This window comes from Eubalaena glacialis, chromosome 12 (genome assembly GCF_028564815.1).
Source record: "Eubalaena glacialis isolate mEubGla1 chromosome 12, mEubGla1.1.hap2.+ XY, whole genome shotgun sequence".
Taxonomy (NCBI): Eukaryota; Metazoa; Chordata; class Mammalia; order Artiodactyla; family Balaenidae; genus Eubalaena; species Eubalaena glacialis.
Genome location: NC_083727.1, coordinates 37,358,728 through 37,375,668, shown reverse-complemented (window position 1 = coordinate 37,375,668; position 16,941 = coordinate 37,358,728). Strand labels below are relative to the sequence as shown.

Sequence of the window (16,941 nt, the reverse complement as noted above, 5' to 3'; positions counted from 1 at the left end):
TTGGGCCATGCTGTGCAGCTTGTGGGATCTTAGTTCCCCAACCAGGGATCGAACCCGTGCCGTCGGCAGTGAAAGCACAGAATCATAGCCACTGGACCACCAGGGAGTTCCCTCTATAGATCTGATTTCATGGCCGGGTTACTACTTTGTGAAAACTTTGTCAGCATCCTAAAAATATAACTGGAATAGCATTCCACATTTTTCTTTGTTTACTTGTAAATAAATCCTTTTGTTTTTAAGGCTAAAACTACTACCTTTAAATCTTTGTTTTAAAGGCTGTCTCTATGCCTAGTTAATCCAAGCATCAGGACACTGCTTTGGGAACCTGTTTAGTAGCATGTTTCTTCTGAAGAATTCTCAGCTTGTGCCATTTCAAGATCACACCTCCTGAATTCCTGTAATAATGATTGAGATTTTTATTTCTGGTCCACATTTAGTGCTATATTAACTGCCTTATCACTAATAAGAAGTTAAGAGATTAATATTTTATTTTATGTGTAATCTGCCTGCAATTCCATGATTTCACATGATCAAAAATATTCTCCTGCCATAATTAAAACCTAACATCCTATAGTAAAATGTAAAAAGAAAGTTGTAATTTGAATAACTGATATTTTTGGAACTTGGCAGCGAACAAAATTAAGCAAACATTCTAAAAGCTGTTCCTTTCTTTCATCTTCCCACTTCTCATTTGCTGCTTGACCCAGAGCCATCTGGGGTCCACCTCCCCTAATCACATACCTCTCCCCAGAGACACAAATTACCTCCCGTTCACCAAATTCTGCTTTGACCCTTATTCCTGTCGGTCTTTCCCTATTCCCTAGAAAATGTCTGTTTAGTAAATGAATATTTGGTTTGGTTTTATCATCTAGATAATACTTGATTTTTACACTTCCTGAAAAACAGGCATTGTGTAAATAAATAACATACGGTGCTGATAATATCAGACTCATTCCTTCCTGCTAACAAAAAAAGAATAATAGAATACCATGTTAATAAAGTGATTTCAGTCCCAAGGAAGACCAAGGAGCATGTTTTAAAGCATTTGTGTAGAGTCTGATATTATATTTAGGGCCGGATGATTTGTGGGAGGTGGAAGGGTGGGAGGGATGACGGAAGTTCCTACACAATGAATTTCACAGGACATAGTCTTCTTAGATATACCATATGCATGCAAGTGTTCTAGGCTAAGCAAGGAGCTTTGGGGGAACTTACCTGGGAGCAACATATATTGGAAAAAGATGCTATGTTCATTATAAGAATTAGTTTATAGTGGGAAGCAGCCACATAGCAGCCGCATAGCACAGGGAGATCAGCTCGGTGCTTTGTGACCACCTAGAGGGGTGGGATAGGGAGGGTGGGATAGGGAGGGTGGGAGGGAGACACAAGAGGGGGGAGATATGGGGATATATGTATATGTAGAGCTGATTCACTTTGTTATAAAGCAGAAACTAACACACCATTGTAAAGCAATTATACTCCAATAAAGATGTTAAAAAAAAAAGAATTCATTTATTTTTTAAAAATCAGTTGAAAATTTTTTGGTTTGGTTTGTTTCAGTTTTATTGAGATATATTAAATTAAATATAATACATACAGCACTGTATAAGTTTAAGCTGTATAGCGTAATGACTTGACTTACATATACTGTGAAATGGTGTACAAAACTTTTGGCTGATTTCTTTTTATTCCCTCAGGTTAGGTGCCTTTTGTTTTCTACTTTATTAATTAACGCTTAGAAATTTCCTAGCCCAGTGGATACACCACTGCCTTTCCTGTCACCATGCTCAAAACCTTAAGCCAATTTTTTCGTCTTGTTCCATTTGTCACTTATAACCTCCTGTCAAGTCCATCCATTCTCTCTCTATAATCCATCACGCTGCATTGTTCTTACTGCCATGACTCCCAGTTCAGAGCCACAGAGGAGCTTCCTCTTTGATCATTGATTCGTTCCTCTAATATTTATTAAGTTTCCCCTGTATCCCTCTGCCACATACTGGGGACACAAAGATGAATGGCTTCCTTGCCCTCAGGGAGTCAGCCTTGTGGGGACATAGGCTTGTGAACAGATCATTGCAGTACTATATTCCTAAAACTGTTTTGAAAAAAGTAACTATATTATCTTAAGATTATGCACCCTTCTTATTCCCAGCTCTAAGTATTCTAAAATTAAGTAACTAGTTCTATTTTGCCATTTTATGGTTACTTTTACCCACATAAGCAGTAAAAGCTTAAATTTCCCTTTGAAATATACATTTTCTAATTTGTGTTACCGTTGGTGTCTAGAGCTTTCATCGTCACTTCATAGAGTTAATACATCTCTTTAAGAATAACTCTCTACTCTCAGAGCAGTTCCACTATTTGTGATTAAAGATCTGCACATTCAGATCTGGACTTATATATGTATATTTTTCCTGAATTCAGATTTAATGGTCTGAGTTTCCCTCTGATGAGCGGCCACCAACCCATCCTCCCCAAACAATGAATAGAAACAATTACTTCTGTGGATCATCTTCCTAAATCTGTCTTGGAAAGGGAATTTTCAAAGTCAGGAGAGAGAAGTACGATGAATGTTTTATGGGAAATCATGATATTATTATGATTATTATCTTTCTCTGTTTTATTTTTTGTTTTATTTCTAGCTACAAGAAAACACATGAAACTCTGAGTCACGCAGGGCAGAAGGCAACTGCAGCTTTCAGCAACGTTGGGACGGCCATCAGCAAGAAGTTTGGAGACATGAGGTACTGTGGGAAAGAACCACGGGAATGGGGCTAAGCCTTTGGCTTTCCGAGAGAAGGGGAGCATTAGAGATATATATATCTATCTCAACTGGTCTTCCTAACACATTCTTTTTTTTTAAGTTGGATTAAAATTTTATGTGGCTGATAGTATTGGTGACTGAGGTAACATTTTTATATTGGGACATTTTCTGCCTGAAGATCAGCTTAGTGGGCCTGGTCCCAGAGATGCCCTTTCCACTAGGACCCGACCTAGTAGAAATAGAAGATAGAGGGTGCCTTTAATCACCAGTAATAAGGAGAGATTTCATAAGAATGCAGCACACACTGAATTTTAATCACTGTGATTTAAACAATAAGTTAAAATATGCCTTCAGTGGAATATTCTCTGATAAACTATTCTTGGTTACATTTTTGTATATATTCCAACTAGTACATGTATTTTTTCTATGCTAAATGCATAGATATTTATTCTTTTATTCTAAAAAGCTACCATATAGTGTATGCTCCTGGTAGTATTCTTTCTTTACTTTAGCAATATATTGCGAATATGTTAATAAATGTTTATTACATCTTCATTTATAAAAAAATTATTTATCTATTTTTTCTGCATTGGGTCTTCGTTACTGCGCGCAGGCCTTCTCTAGTTGCAGAGAGCAGGGGCCACTTCTCGTTGCGGTGCGCAGGCTTCTCATTGCGGTGGCCTCTCCCGCTGCAGAGCATGGGCTCGAGGCTCAAAGGCTCAGTAGTTGTGGCTCATGGGCCCAGTTGCTCCGCGGCACGTGGGATCCTCCCGGAGCAGGGATCGAACCCGTGTCCCCTGCATTGGCAGGCGGACTCCAAACCACAGCACCACCAGAGAAGTCCTTACATCTTCATTTTTAATGGCTGTATTATCTTCCAGTGCATAGCTGTAGCAAAATTTTTAAACCAGTCCCTTTGCTCATTTTGGTTATTTTCAGTATTTGTTATATAAAATTAGGGTGAATATCAAGATTTTGAACTGAGAACCAAATGACCTCACTACAGGCACCAGAAAAACAATGTAGTATTGACCATTTTTATTTTTCATATTATGTACTAGGAAGTTATCTTACATAGAGTTGTTACTCATTTTTTTTGCTTGTTTAAATACCTATCATAGTTTATTTTGAATTTGGCTGATATGCTTAGGAGATTTTTCTTTATAAATCAATGTCGTTTTTCTCTCTAGAAATCAAATTCACTTTTTAAAAACTTCTCAAGTACATTTTATATTTCTTCTTTTTAAAAAATATGTGTGTATTATTTTACTGGATTCTTAAACTATTGCTTTCTTTGTTACCCTGCAGCTTTGATACCTAGAGGCAAATATTTATATCTTTGTGTTTAAGTTATTTTTTGACGTCAAAAATTACTGGATTGTGCCCAATATTCATGCATCATCTTAACAACTTGGCATTCATGAGGCTAGAGTTAAGTAAGTACATGTGCATGAATCTGAGTACATTGCTTTATCTTCATTTTTGCTAATAAAGCAATAACAAAAAGCAGTTAAAATTCTTCAGAGGCAGTGTGTGATGAACGGTAAATATTCTGGATTATGAATTAACCCTAACTTTATTATATAAAAACTTGCAGTCATTTCAATGGCATTAAAACATTTATCTAAACTAATTAAATAATTCCTTAAAACAGAAAAGACCTTATCACCAGTTATATCCACGAAAATATATTTTGTCATGTTTATAAAGTTTGTTCTCCACATACTTAGTTGAAACATTTCACTTGAACACTGGGATTCGGTGGCATAATACTGCCGACTAGAATAGTGTTTCTCTAACGGTAGCAGACCTTACAGACACCTCTGAAGCTTGATAAATGCATATTCTCAGATTCCACCTCTCTCTCCAAGATTGCACACCTCAGTAGGTCTTGGGTGGCGTCTAGGAATCTGTGGCTGTTCTCAGTTATAAATGGGGATAAGAGTAACAACATCTTCAGTTTATTATACAAGTAGCAAAAGAGAGCCTGCTATGTATTAAGCACTCAATAAATGCCAGTTTTTACCTTTACTAAGTGACTGTCTCAGTTACAAGGTGACCCCACAGGACGGAAATTAGGGAGAGTCGGTGAACAGGAGTGCAGTGTGTTTTATAAGTTGTAAAGAAAGAAGACCATGTTTCACACGTGCAGCATGTTGACCTACTCATGTTCCTACATGAACTGGGCATAATATCAAGGTTGTGTTGACTGCCTTTCCTCCTGTTTCAATGTGGCTTTGTTTTAGCATAATGGATAACCTGTTTCCCAGGAGTTCCAAACTTTTCATTAACTATTGCTCTGTGTAGAGGATACAAAACTTCCATTAAAAACTGTGGCTAAAAATATTGGGAAATGTAGTCCACATTCAAATATGGGCCTGTAATATTTTGTAGACCTATATTTTCAGGCCTATATTTTTCTCAAACTATGATATCTAACATTTGAAATAAATGAGGATAACTCCCTGTGAAAGCAAAAAGTTTTACAAAGAATTGTTACTTTTATACTAGAACAAGTAATATATGTAAAAGTCATATCTGAAAAGTACTTAAGTTTAATATAATAACGATTCTCAAAAGAGAACAATTAGTAAGTTTTAAATTTTTCGTTCAAATTAATTTGCCAATTTATAAAATGATAGTGGGGAAATTTTAAAATTTTATCACAGGCATTTTACTTTGAACCCCTTTTCAGTTTGAAAGTATCATATTATTTTATATTTTGTTAGCTATACCATAAAATTCTTTTGTGAATTCTGGGAACAAATTTCTGAACTTCTTCAAAAAGAGTGCCAGAAAAATTCAGATACCTGAGAAGAAAAACAGTACCTCTCAGTTTTGTGGGGTTTTTTTGTTGTTGTTTTTGTTGTTGTTGTTGTTGGCTGCACCGCGAGGCTTATGGGATTCTAGTTCCCCGAACAGGGATCGAACTCGGGCCCTTGGCAGTGAGAGCTCAGAGTCCTAACCACTGGACCTCCAGGGAATCCCTTCTCAGTTTTTCTTTAAAATAATTAAAAGTTAATGCTTACAGGTTTTGAAAACCTAGAATATGGGCCTTTTAATAACTGGATGAAAAGCGCTATGTTAGGATTTAATTTAGATGTTTTATAAAAATAAATAATATTTCCTGAGCTAAGGTTCTCATTTTCTCCTGATTGCTACTAAGTGAAGGCCCCTTAGCCTGGTCACGGAATTGCTCTGCCTCCTTCTCCACCTGTCAGGTAACGTGGTTAATAGCTACCTAACTAGACTTTTCTCCGAAGTTAAAATAAGGTCACATTTATGAAAGTACTCTGAAGAAATGCAAGCTATTAGAATCACTTTTATATTAATAATGTTGCCATCTTCTTGGGACTTCTTGGTGAATCTGTTCAAACTGTGTGTGATCTAGTGGAGAGGAAATCTTTGGAGGAGGCATGTAACTTTATTAGAGCATCCAGCCACCTCTATATATCCATGAGAAAAATAGTGAGAAGCACACGTACCATAGGTTGGTAAAGTAATTGTGAAGACATTAAAAAGTCAGTGTACTCAAGAAGAGTAACAAACGGGGCCCCCTCATCTTTTCCTTGGGGCTCTTGAAAGAGGGGACAGCGGGCAGCGAGGCCGCTTCCTTGCGTCCTGATGTACTAACCCTGCTCCTGTTCTTCTCTCCTGTGCTGCTCCGGCTGCAGGTCTCACTCCATCGGGTAAGCGCTGCCCCCAGGGCCCTGCCGGCTGCCTAGCAGCTCCCTTCCTCCCCAGAGCCCCACTGTGGGTGCGCTTCAGCCAAAGACCACGTCTCTGTTCCTGAGAGTGTTCACCACCAGGGAGAGTTACAGAGTATAGGGCACCTAATGCATTTGAATCTATTTCAGCCCCTGTGTATCTCACTTCTGAATCATTTACACGACTTTCACTTGCTGAGCCATCCCTCAGGAATCTCTTTTCTGCATCATGCCTTCTTACACTGGCAGAGGTCCTTAGAATGCAAAGAAGAAGAGGAAAGTGGCAATTGCGAGTTGCGTATGTTTACGAAACTTTCAGAGAGTGAAGTCGAGAAACAGGAGTTTTTTCCTCTAGATTGTCGTGTTTTTCTGAATTCCTAGTAACTGTTACTTAGGCAGATGATTTACCTTCAACTTTCTGTACCTTCTGAAGTTGAAGAGGAGAAAGGCCGCCGGAAGAGCTCAGATGTTAGCAAGTGTGCAACTGTCAGTCCCCGGTCTCTGAATTAAGCCTCCTTTTAGGTAGAATCTTATTACATACCTTAAAAAAATTTTTTTTCTTAAGAAAACTACCTGTATTTAAAGAGATGAATAATTTATAATGCTGGTGAAGTTCTTTTAGTAATTCTTTTTTAAATGTAACTTATGAGGAAATATTTGCCTATGATTTCTAAATGGAGTGTCTAGGGTAAGACTGTAAGGTTCCCCTGCACTTCTTTGTCCTTTTCTTTCTGAGTTCTAGTAAAGTGCCGCGCCTACTGATGACCTCAGTGGATATTGTTGGGGAAGGTGATGAGTCTGATCCCCTACCTGTTAGCTTCCTGGGAGAAGAGAAGGCCAGGACTGTGGTGGAAATTGGGCGAGGGCATGCTAGCCTAGGAACATGGACCCCATTTTGCTTCCTCCCTTCCTGCAGCCTGATTTCTGAGTGGAACTCACATAGAAATAACAGGCAGTCGATCAGAGGGAAGACGAGTTAGCCGCTGTAGGATCAACGGGGTGAGAAGGTGATGATCTTAAGAGCTCTCAGAAAAGTTGATCTTTGTACCAGATGTCCTGGGATGGATGCAGAAGTCCTGCCACCATGTTGGACTGTGTGAATTGCGTTTACCTGGCATGTGTTTCCTTGGTTGACTCATGTTAAGTACATACAGTCCTCTGGAGTGCTTCTCTACAATGGAATGATTGATTAGCTTTTAGCTGCCTGGCTGTATGTGCTGGGCACTGCCCCTTGCCCCTTACTGTCCTCCTGAACAGGAGAAGGGAGCTGGGCCAGGAGAGCATGTCCACCGGCTGTTGGGCTGACCTGGGGCAAACCGGACAGTCTCCTCCTGTCCTCCCTGGCCTACAGGGAACCTACAGGAAGTGAAATAATATGCAGCCATGGGCCACCTGGTCTCCTTATCCCTTTGGAAGTGACTGTGGCCCATCCTACCCAACAAAAACAAATCTCATCTTGGTGGGGTGTGCAGGGAGCACTTCAAATAGTTGAAATAGCTGTTTTGAAACCGTGAATAGGGAGTTTCTCATGTACTTATATTGTGCTATCTTCTTTTTTCTTTCTTTTTCTTTTTTCCCTTTAATCTGCTTTTGCCCTGAAGCTACTCCATTCGCCATTCCATAAGTATGCCTGCTATGAGGTAATCTGTGTAAATTATTTTACATAATATCAATGCAGAATGTGTATGAAGTGTTATTTTATTGATACTTTGTGGGGTTTTTCCTTCTTGATATAAAGGGAAATGCCATGACCTATCTTATGCTCTTTTCTGAGGGCCCTCAGAAAAAAAGGCTGACGATCCTGTAGAAGTATTGTAGGTGTAATGGGCTTGGGCTATTGACCAGACACACTGGTTTAAATCCAGCCACTCTTGATTTGTGTGACCTGAGACAAGTTATTTACCTATCTCTATCTCTATTCTCTTATCCGTATACTGGAATAAATAAGACCTACCTCACATGGCTGTTGTGAGATGTGTAACCTGTGTAAAGCACGCAGTACAGGGCCTGAAACATTCCAAGCACACTTGCAAAGGTGGAAATGCTTTTATTCCCACAGAATTAAATGCAAGGCTGGCAGAAAGTTTAAAGGAAAAGGTAGGAGCCAAAGAGGGCTACAGTTCTAGAAAGGATATCATTAGGATTTTTTAAGGGATATATTAAGGCAAAGAGTCTGTTGAACAATAAAAATGTCATTAAAATTACTGGTGAGATGAAAACTCCTGAGAAAGAGGTTCCTCTCACTTCCAGTTGGGGTGACTTAGTGATACAATCAGATAAAATCAAAATAATAGTAATGAGTATAGAGGAGTGAATGTTAGATTGGGAATCAGAAGGTGTTGGCTGTAGTCCAGTTCTGCTAGGGGTGAACTTGGCAGCCTTGGGAAGGTCACCTCAGTGATAGCAGTTTCATCATGCTTAAAAATAAGAGGCTAGAACCAGATTTACTGCTCTTCCCTTGGTGCTTCCAGGAGCCCTAGTGCTTCCTTGGGCTGCCCTGGTTGGGTCTCAGTGGGAGGGGATCTAGTCTCTGGGACCCTCCGTCACTTCAGTCAGAACTGCCTGTAATTTCACTTCAGTCAGAACTGTGCCTCTTCTTCCTGCTTTATATTATATATTGTGGTGTGAATACATTCTAGAGGGAGTTCAGTTACTCTAAATAGTTTGAGCCCACTGAAGCCAAATTCTTTCCAGGGTTATTTGCAGTGCTACAAGTTTGTAGTTGTGTATGACATGATTAAATCTGAATAAATAGTTTTTCCCTATTCCCCAGCATGTACTCTAGTGTAATTTGATTAGAGGAATGTCTGTTTTATTATATCTGATGATGTCTCTTCTACACTGGGGTTATGTGGTTACTTGGGAAGTTTAACCACAGCGTTTGATTTCCCTAATTTGGTGGTAAGTAGAGAGCATAGATTCAAGATGGCTTAGTCCATATTTGAATGACTTGCTCCCCCTAGAATAAGAACACCAGAATTGAGCAGTGCAGCCTGCAGCTCTGAGCTTCTTTACTTGTTAAATTTTAAGTCTGGGTGTCCAAAAAAGCCTTAAAAAAAAAAATTAATATGATTTTCCTCTGTGAACCAGGAATTCATCTAGTGACTTATAGTGACTTATGGGTCAAATGTATTCCTCGTGAGCTTGCCTGAAATTAACTTAAAAAAAAAAAAAAGATTTTGCTCAACTAACATAAACCATGAACCATTAGGCTGAACTGTCTGCCCACTGTGGTCCTGTGCAACTGATGGATGACAGGTAGTTAGTCATGTGACCAGCTTGGCCAAATAAAACATGCAGTGGAAGTAAAGTGCTAATAAGTGTACACTTTTGAATCATTCTTATGTAATTTCACTAATATTTCATCATGAGACAGGTACGGTGGAGGATTACTCACAGGAATTCAACTCATGTTTGAGTCATATACAAGGTGTGATGCCATGCTTGGGCCCTCTGAACTCACCACTGTTACTTCATACAGCCTGGATGCAAATGCATTTGTGACCATCTGGAGCATCAGAGTCTTGGGAGACAATCCCTGATGAAGCCAAATTCATTCAAAAACATATCCTCTACATTAGTTTCCTCTTGATAGTATTAGAGCCATGCTACAGCCCACACCATACAATGAAGCCCATATTTTATAACCATTCACCCTTATGAAGTTTCTTTAGGCCATTCCTCTTATTTTATTTCTTCTGCACTCAAGAGAGAATAGCAAGTGGCTTATCAAGTATAGTAACATTCAGTTGAATTTTTTGACCTGAAAATGATGGCAGTTGTTGCTGAAAGCCAACATGAACACAAGATTTAAGACACATTTTTAATTCAGTTCCTGTTTCCTTAGTTGGACTTGGTGATATCATTTTTAATGGTAATGATGTCATTAAGTCATAATGTCATGTGGTCAAATCCAGTATAGGAAACCAAAAAGCACCAAATGAAAGATCTAAATCTTAAAGTTACAAGATGGTATGTAGATTATTTAACACAATGAATGAGTCACAAATAAATTGTCGATAGACAGCAAAGGTTCTGTCTGGTAAGAACAAGTAAGTGTATCTTCTTTGGGAGGAAATATAACACGTGCTAATAGCACCATTTTGATCAAGCATTAAACGTAGTGAGTATATTTCAACCTAAAATAATGAACACACTGACTTACAGAAACACTGCTTCCTGGATGCTGAGAAAATGCTTAGTTTTAAAACTTTAAAGTTTGAAAACATCTGAACCTTTTTTTTCCTTTAGCTATTTCTGTCTTGTCTCACATTCACTAAGATAAATGGCTTTTAAAATTCCAAGTGGGAAAACTCGAATGTGACGTTCTTCAGATAGACTTTCTATTTGTTATAAAATAACTGAGCTGGGAAAAAGAGTGTTATGATAGAAACAATTAATTAGTAAATGAAAAATTAAGCTATCACTCCTTTGACTCGTTGGAAATGATTTACGGTGCACCATGGAATTATTACAGTTGTATCCTTGCCAAATGCTATATTATCTATTCTATAGTTATCTATTTTACTTAGAAAAATTCCATGTCGGGTTATGGTTTCTGGATCTAACCTAGCAGAAGTGAAATAAATTTTAAAACATGGTTGGTGTAGGTGGCAAGCCGGCAACTAGCTCCGGTGCAGAGGAGATGTTTGCAAGTAAGAGCAGAAACTAGGCAGCACAGCACGATTGCTAAGACAGCTAGGTCTTCAGAGCTGACCTCTCTTTTTTTTGTTATTTTAGGAATTCTCCTACTTTCAAATCATTTGAGGAGAGGGTTGAGACAACTGTCACAAGCCTTAAGGTACAGATGAAGTGAATTTTGTGTCGCTGGGTTCATTGAATCAGGACAGCTTAGTCATTGCTGCCGTTGGCTCCAAAGGCGGGGCTACCAGCATTTGATGCAGCCAAGAAGGCAGCGGTGCACAGAGTCACTTTTCTTCACATATAAATCTATAAAGAAAACCAATATTGAATAGTGTTACTGTAGCCATACCAAGTTGTTTATATAAATAAATCATTCAAAAGTGAACTGTTCATGAAAGCGAATTGGGATTTGTGTTGATCTGTTCACTGGTTAGAACTCTTAATGCTATCCCCCAAGAAGCAGATATGTGATAGATGACTGTGGATAGGACAAAGGATCTGTGAACTCTGAAATTAGAGTGTAAGTGAAAGTTCAGTAACAGCTCAGAGCTCCTCTGGTTTGGACATGGACCAGTAGAAATGAACTTGCCTCCATGTGCTATCCTGCCATCCACCGCCCATCAACACCACTTGCCTACTCCACTCACGTACTGAGCACAGCACAGCATGGGTATCATGGAGGGAAAATAAAGCTGAATCACAAAATGCATTATTTTGTAATAGTGCATTTGTTCCCTGGGTATAAACTGAAAATATGCCTGTTCTATAGTAGGTGCTAAAAAAAAAATTCATTGAATTTATTGTTTGGGCATAGATAAGTTAATGTACAGAGGATAAAAGAGCAAAAGTAAAATCAGTCTAGTCCTAAATGTATAGAACGTTTAAAACACGAAAAGTCATTGATACTACTAAGATTTTTTAAAGATACCACCTAAACTTAATTACATCTTGATATCATTATCACTATTTTACATACAATCCATTTCTGTATTTCCCTATTACTGGGAAAATTAAGAATATGTGTGATCTTTAATCAGATCAAAAGCACATATAGGCTCATGCTGATTACCCAGCTGCTTCTGAATCATACGACTCTCACATGTGCTGCCAGATGAGAGTCTGTGAGGGTATAAGTTATTCCTTAGTCGAGGTCTTAGATGCTCTTATTGATTTTGACCTGGAGGGTCTTTCCCCTTAGAAGAGGCTTTCACATAGTCTTCTCTTTTCCAGACCTGCGATAAGGTGTTTAAGGCTCAAGAATGAAATTATTCCTCAACATTTACCATGCTTTCATTGATTTCATTTACCAGCAGTCTCTAGTTGTGCAGTTTTACTGCTCTGCCTGTCAACGTTATCGTTTATTGAGTGTTTAGGGACCCGGAGGAGCCATTAAATTGCCGCTGTTTGTAGGAAAAACTTTTTATGGGTAGAGACCTGCAGTGTCACAGACATTTCTCATGCCAGAATATCTAGTTTCAAAACAAAAGATTCCAAAAACCCCAGGAGTTAATTTCTCAACATTCGGTTCTCAGCCTTAGACAATCCAAGAAGGATGGATTCTGTTGTCAAGTTCTGACATAGGAGAAGTTGTACTTTTTAGGTTTCCTTTAGAAGAAGGAGGTATGAAGAAGCAAAAGAAGAATAAAGAACAACCTGTTTTCATTTGCTTTTAGGAAACTCTGGTTAGCTCACAGTTTATATATGATTTAAGTGTCTAATCCACACTGTCAGCCTCTCACTTTTCTCACCGCATCTGGATGGAAGGTACAGAGCCTGCCGCCTTCCTCAGACATGCACAAAACTAACTCAGCCAACTGGATACTAGCCTGTGTCAAGACCTCCTGAAAGCAAATTCTATGTCTGCATGATTGTCCATGGGTTTAACAAGACTCACAGCCCACCCACCGCCTGGGTCACACCCAATGCCTAGTTTCTCTTTCTCTGCCCACACAGGCAAGGGGAGAATAGCTAATAATCATGCTGTGTGTCAAACCTCCCACTTCCTCAATAATTACAAAGTTCTCATTCCTTTTTTTCCCTCCAGACTAAACAATAGATGTTTAAACCTTCTGTGTATAGTTTATTTTCTGCATAGTTTTCTTTCGTGTTCTGAATCTTCTCCAAAACTTCTGTAACTTTTCAATCCTGAGGTTATTTCCTGCTGAGGGAATGACCCATGAATCAGTACAGATGAGTGAAATTCCTTGCAGGTCTATATGCTGTATTTCCACTCACACATCCTGCTTTAAGCTTGATTTTTCAAACACCACTTAAAGGGAATCGTGTTCATATTTGTGTTCTATTAAAAATAATGTTCTGCTGTGAAGTGAGGTCCGTTCCTGCCATCTTCTCACACAATCTGTCACACCATCTGGCATTTGCACCCAATGGATCGTTCTTATTTTATACCCAATTGTGTAGATAGTTTGATTTTCCATGAAAAACTTGCCAATTCATCAAAATCATATAAAATTTAGTCCTTTCTGCCTACATCCTTGTAATACATCAATGTATTACTTGACATCTTGGCTGGTGTCACCTGTACACTCAATAAGCACAATTTCTATTTCATCTAAAACAAGCAAACAGAAAACAGACCCAGAATCAGCTCCTATGAAACCATATTTGGAATGTTCTACTATGTTCCAGTGAATCATGAGCAACTACATCCCCTCCGACCGTTCTGCACCCATGTCAAGCAGAACATATTTTTAGTGCCCCTACTTTTTGGTGAGCACATTGTATGGCCTGAATTAAAACCATAAAAAAAGATAAGATATACTTAACTGTTTCTTTGTGTCCTTTCAACCGGATATTTTTATTATGAAAGATCAGGAAGCCCAGTTCAGTAATTCAAATAAAATTTTTTTGCAAAGAGCAATTATAATGTTGGGGACACAGTGACAACTTCTTGGATGAAAAACCATTTTGAAGGGAAGGGTCCGGGAAAAGCTTATTGTTCACGTCTCTGCTTAAGCAGGTCCTTGGCTAAAGTATTGTAGTGTGTGGTTATTAAACCCACATGGTTAGGAAACCCCTTTAGTCCACTCCTTTCTTGGCCAAACTGCTTTATTTCCAAGTGGTTTCCTCCTTCTTTATTTTTCTATTTTGATTTGAGAAATCAAGAACTAGAAGAGAAGAACAAAACAAAGCCGAGAAGAAAACATCAGTAATTGGTATTCACCTGATTTCAACACTGTGTGTGACTTCTGTTGCTAAAGAGAATGCGACTAAAGAGGAGGATGGGAACTATTAATAGAGTTAATTACATTGAATTAATCTTGCCTCTCTCAGAAAAGAAATAACCATAGTGAACAATCAGATAGTTGAAACCAACCCCCTTGCTTCTTCCCAGTGCTAAGATAACACAGAGTGGAGGAGGAATCAGTGCTCTGTCCCTGAGGTCTGCAAACTAAGGTTTATGGGCCAGACTGAGCTGGTTGCCTATTTTTGAGCAGTCTGTATGCTAAGAATGGTTTTCACTTTTTTTTAATGGTTAAAAAAAATCAAAGGAAGAACAATATTTTGTGATTTGAAAATTAAATTACACGAAATTCACATTTCAGTGTCCATTCATACAGCCTTTATGGAACACAGCCATGCTCATTCACTTATGTATTATCTTGGCTGCTTTCTACAATGGCTGATTTGAGTATTTGTGACAGAGACGATGTGGTTTCCAAGCCTAAAATATTTATAATCTGTCACTTTCCAGAATGAGTTTTCCAATCCCAAGCAGAGTGGAAAAATTCAACTTAGTAACTGAATTTATAGAGGCAGAGAGGGATTTTAGTGACAATGGGAGAAGAGTTTGTGTGTGATTTGCGATGACTGAACTGCTTTTAAATCCTGGTTAAGGTTTTAAAAGGGCAGGCCAGGCAATTGGCAGGTACATTTCCCAGTGTGGTTTATGTCCTTGTGAGTGATCATAAGTGACAGTGAGGTGTAGACAGCATTTTGGGAAGAGCAACATCTCCTATTCCATACCTTTCTTTTCTTCAAAGTATTTTTCCATATTGTTAATGGTTAAAGGAAGGCCGATGTGGCCATTAACAAGACTTGCATTAAGCATTTTGGACCATTAAATATTCTTTTGAGAGACCTTATAATAAGGAATTTTTCAAAATACTTAACCATATTTCTTAATTATAAATTGATTTCTTCCTGACTATATTCTTATTAGCCAATAACAAGTACACAAAAAGAGAGCCTCGTGAAGCATATAACTTTGCATTTTAAGGTATATTCCTCCTATAAAGACAACTGCCTGGAAAGACGTGAGAGGAGCAGTGCTTAAGCCATGATTCATCTCCAACTCTCAAAGTATTAGAAACCAGAAATCATGTTCCATTGAGCCGCTCTGCTTTTCAAGAGACATTTTTCAGAAATCCAGATTGCCTTGCTAAATCCCAAATGGAAAACTCAAGCTGGAGTCACTAAAAGGCATTCACACATTTGTGACATTGGGGGAATTTATCTAATATCCAATTCCATTTGATTAAATCGGTTCTCTGGGTGAGTGAGTAGATGGTGCAAATCCACAGATCTGCATATGCCCCTGAAGGGACTGAGAATTTTAGATGTAGAAGAGACAAAGAGAGGGTCGCTAAATCTGTACAAATTAAAGTTTCGAGTCCAGTCGCAGAACCCAAATATGAATGATATCGTAGCCCCCTTCTAAAGGAAACTAACTTCTCTACATCCTTTGCATCCCCCTTCAAGAAAACAAGTATATTTGTGAACTTGAAAGCAATCGATCTTATTTTTTAAATTACAGAAATAACGAAATAACTGCCTGTGTGCGTCTCAACCCGTTTCAGACGAAAGTAGGCGGGACGAACCACGGCGGAGGCAGCTTCGAGGAGGTGCTGAGCTCCACGGCCCAAGCCAGCGCGCAGAGCTCGGCAGGCGGTCCCCGGCGGGCCGAGGGGGAGGAGCTGCAGTGCTAGGGCCCCGCCCGCGCCCGCAGCCGCCTCCAGGGACCCTGCCCTGCCCGCGCGCATCCGGATTTGAAGACCAGAATCCCACTGGAAGACCTAGGCCTTGACCTTGTTCTTCAAATGGCTTCTCCTGAAAGTTTAATTAAATGATTTCCACTTGAATTTGTGTTGATGATGGACCACGTGACCATCACACTTTAGTATTCATAGATTGTCATCTTTTAAAATGTCGGCTTCAGCAGGTACACAGTTGGTCACGACTCTTGTTTTTTGTGTACGTCAACATATTTTCCAAACATGTAGCTATTAATTATTTGCTTTGATTTTTGCTTGGACTCCTGTACGAAGTGCATGTCTTTGAAGGCTCAGTGCCCCCTTTCAGTTCTGTCCACAGGATGGAGCTCTTTCTGACCGTCTCTAGCAGTGAATGGGATGACACTGAGAATTTCATCAAACTGCTTCCGATCTCCCTCGCCTACTTTAATTCCTTATGTTTATTTAAGCAATTAAAATAATTGATTTTAATGACGACTTTGAATTCTTAATTTCTTTACGTTTCAGTTTTGTTGATGACCTTGAAAGGTGGTAGGTATAATTCTGCAGATGCTATTTTAAATCAACTTCTGCTAATTTGGAAAATATGAGAGAGGATATGTAAATAATTATAACCTCAGCTACCTTAGGATGCTGAAACAATCTACGATTCTAAAATTCTCTCTACCTAGAGTAGTAGTTAACTTGGTAACTACTGAGTTAAGTAGGCAAGAGATAGCTGAAAAGGGAATTGCTAGAAAATGGGAGAAGCAGAGCTCTGCAACTGTTTCCAGTTTGCAAATTGCTCACATGAATGAAAAAAGCATCAATCAGTACAATCAGATTTCTGCAG

At 38.9% G+C, this 16,941-nt stretch overlaps 1 protein-coding gene across 3 annotated transcripts in view; it reads left to right on the top strand.

Moving 5' to 3' along the window:
• The window catches only part of TPD52L1 (TPD52 like 1), a 98,174-nt gene extending 81,635 nt beyond the window's left edge, over positions 1 to 16,539 (top strand). The window contains exons 4-6 of one of the 3 annotated variants that reach the window (XM_061206885.1): positions 2,643 to 2,744; positions 11,212 to 11,272; positions 15,936 to 16,539. In XM_061206885.1, the coding sequence (XP_061062868.1) occupies positions 2,643 to 2,744; positions 11,212 to 11,272; positions 15,936 to 16,064 (292 nt within the window). In that variant the 3' untranslated portion in view covers positions 16,065 to 16,539. Of the gene's footprint in view, positions 1 to 2,642; positions 2,745 to 11,211; positions 11,273 to 15,892 lie in introns of all 3 variants that reach the window. The other 2 variants (XM_061206886.1, XM_061206887.1) reach the window with 2 other exon arrangements.
• The last annotated feature ends 402 nt before the right edge of the window (positions 16,540 to 16,941 follow it).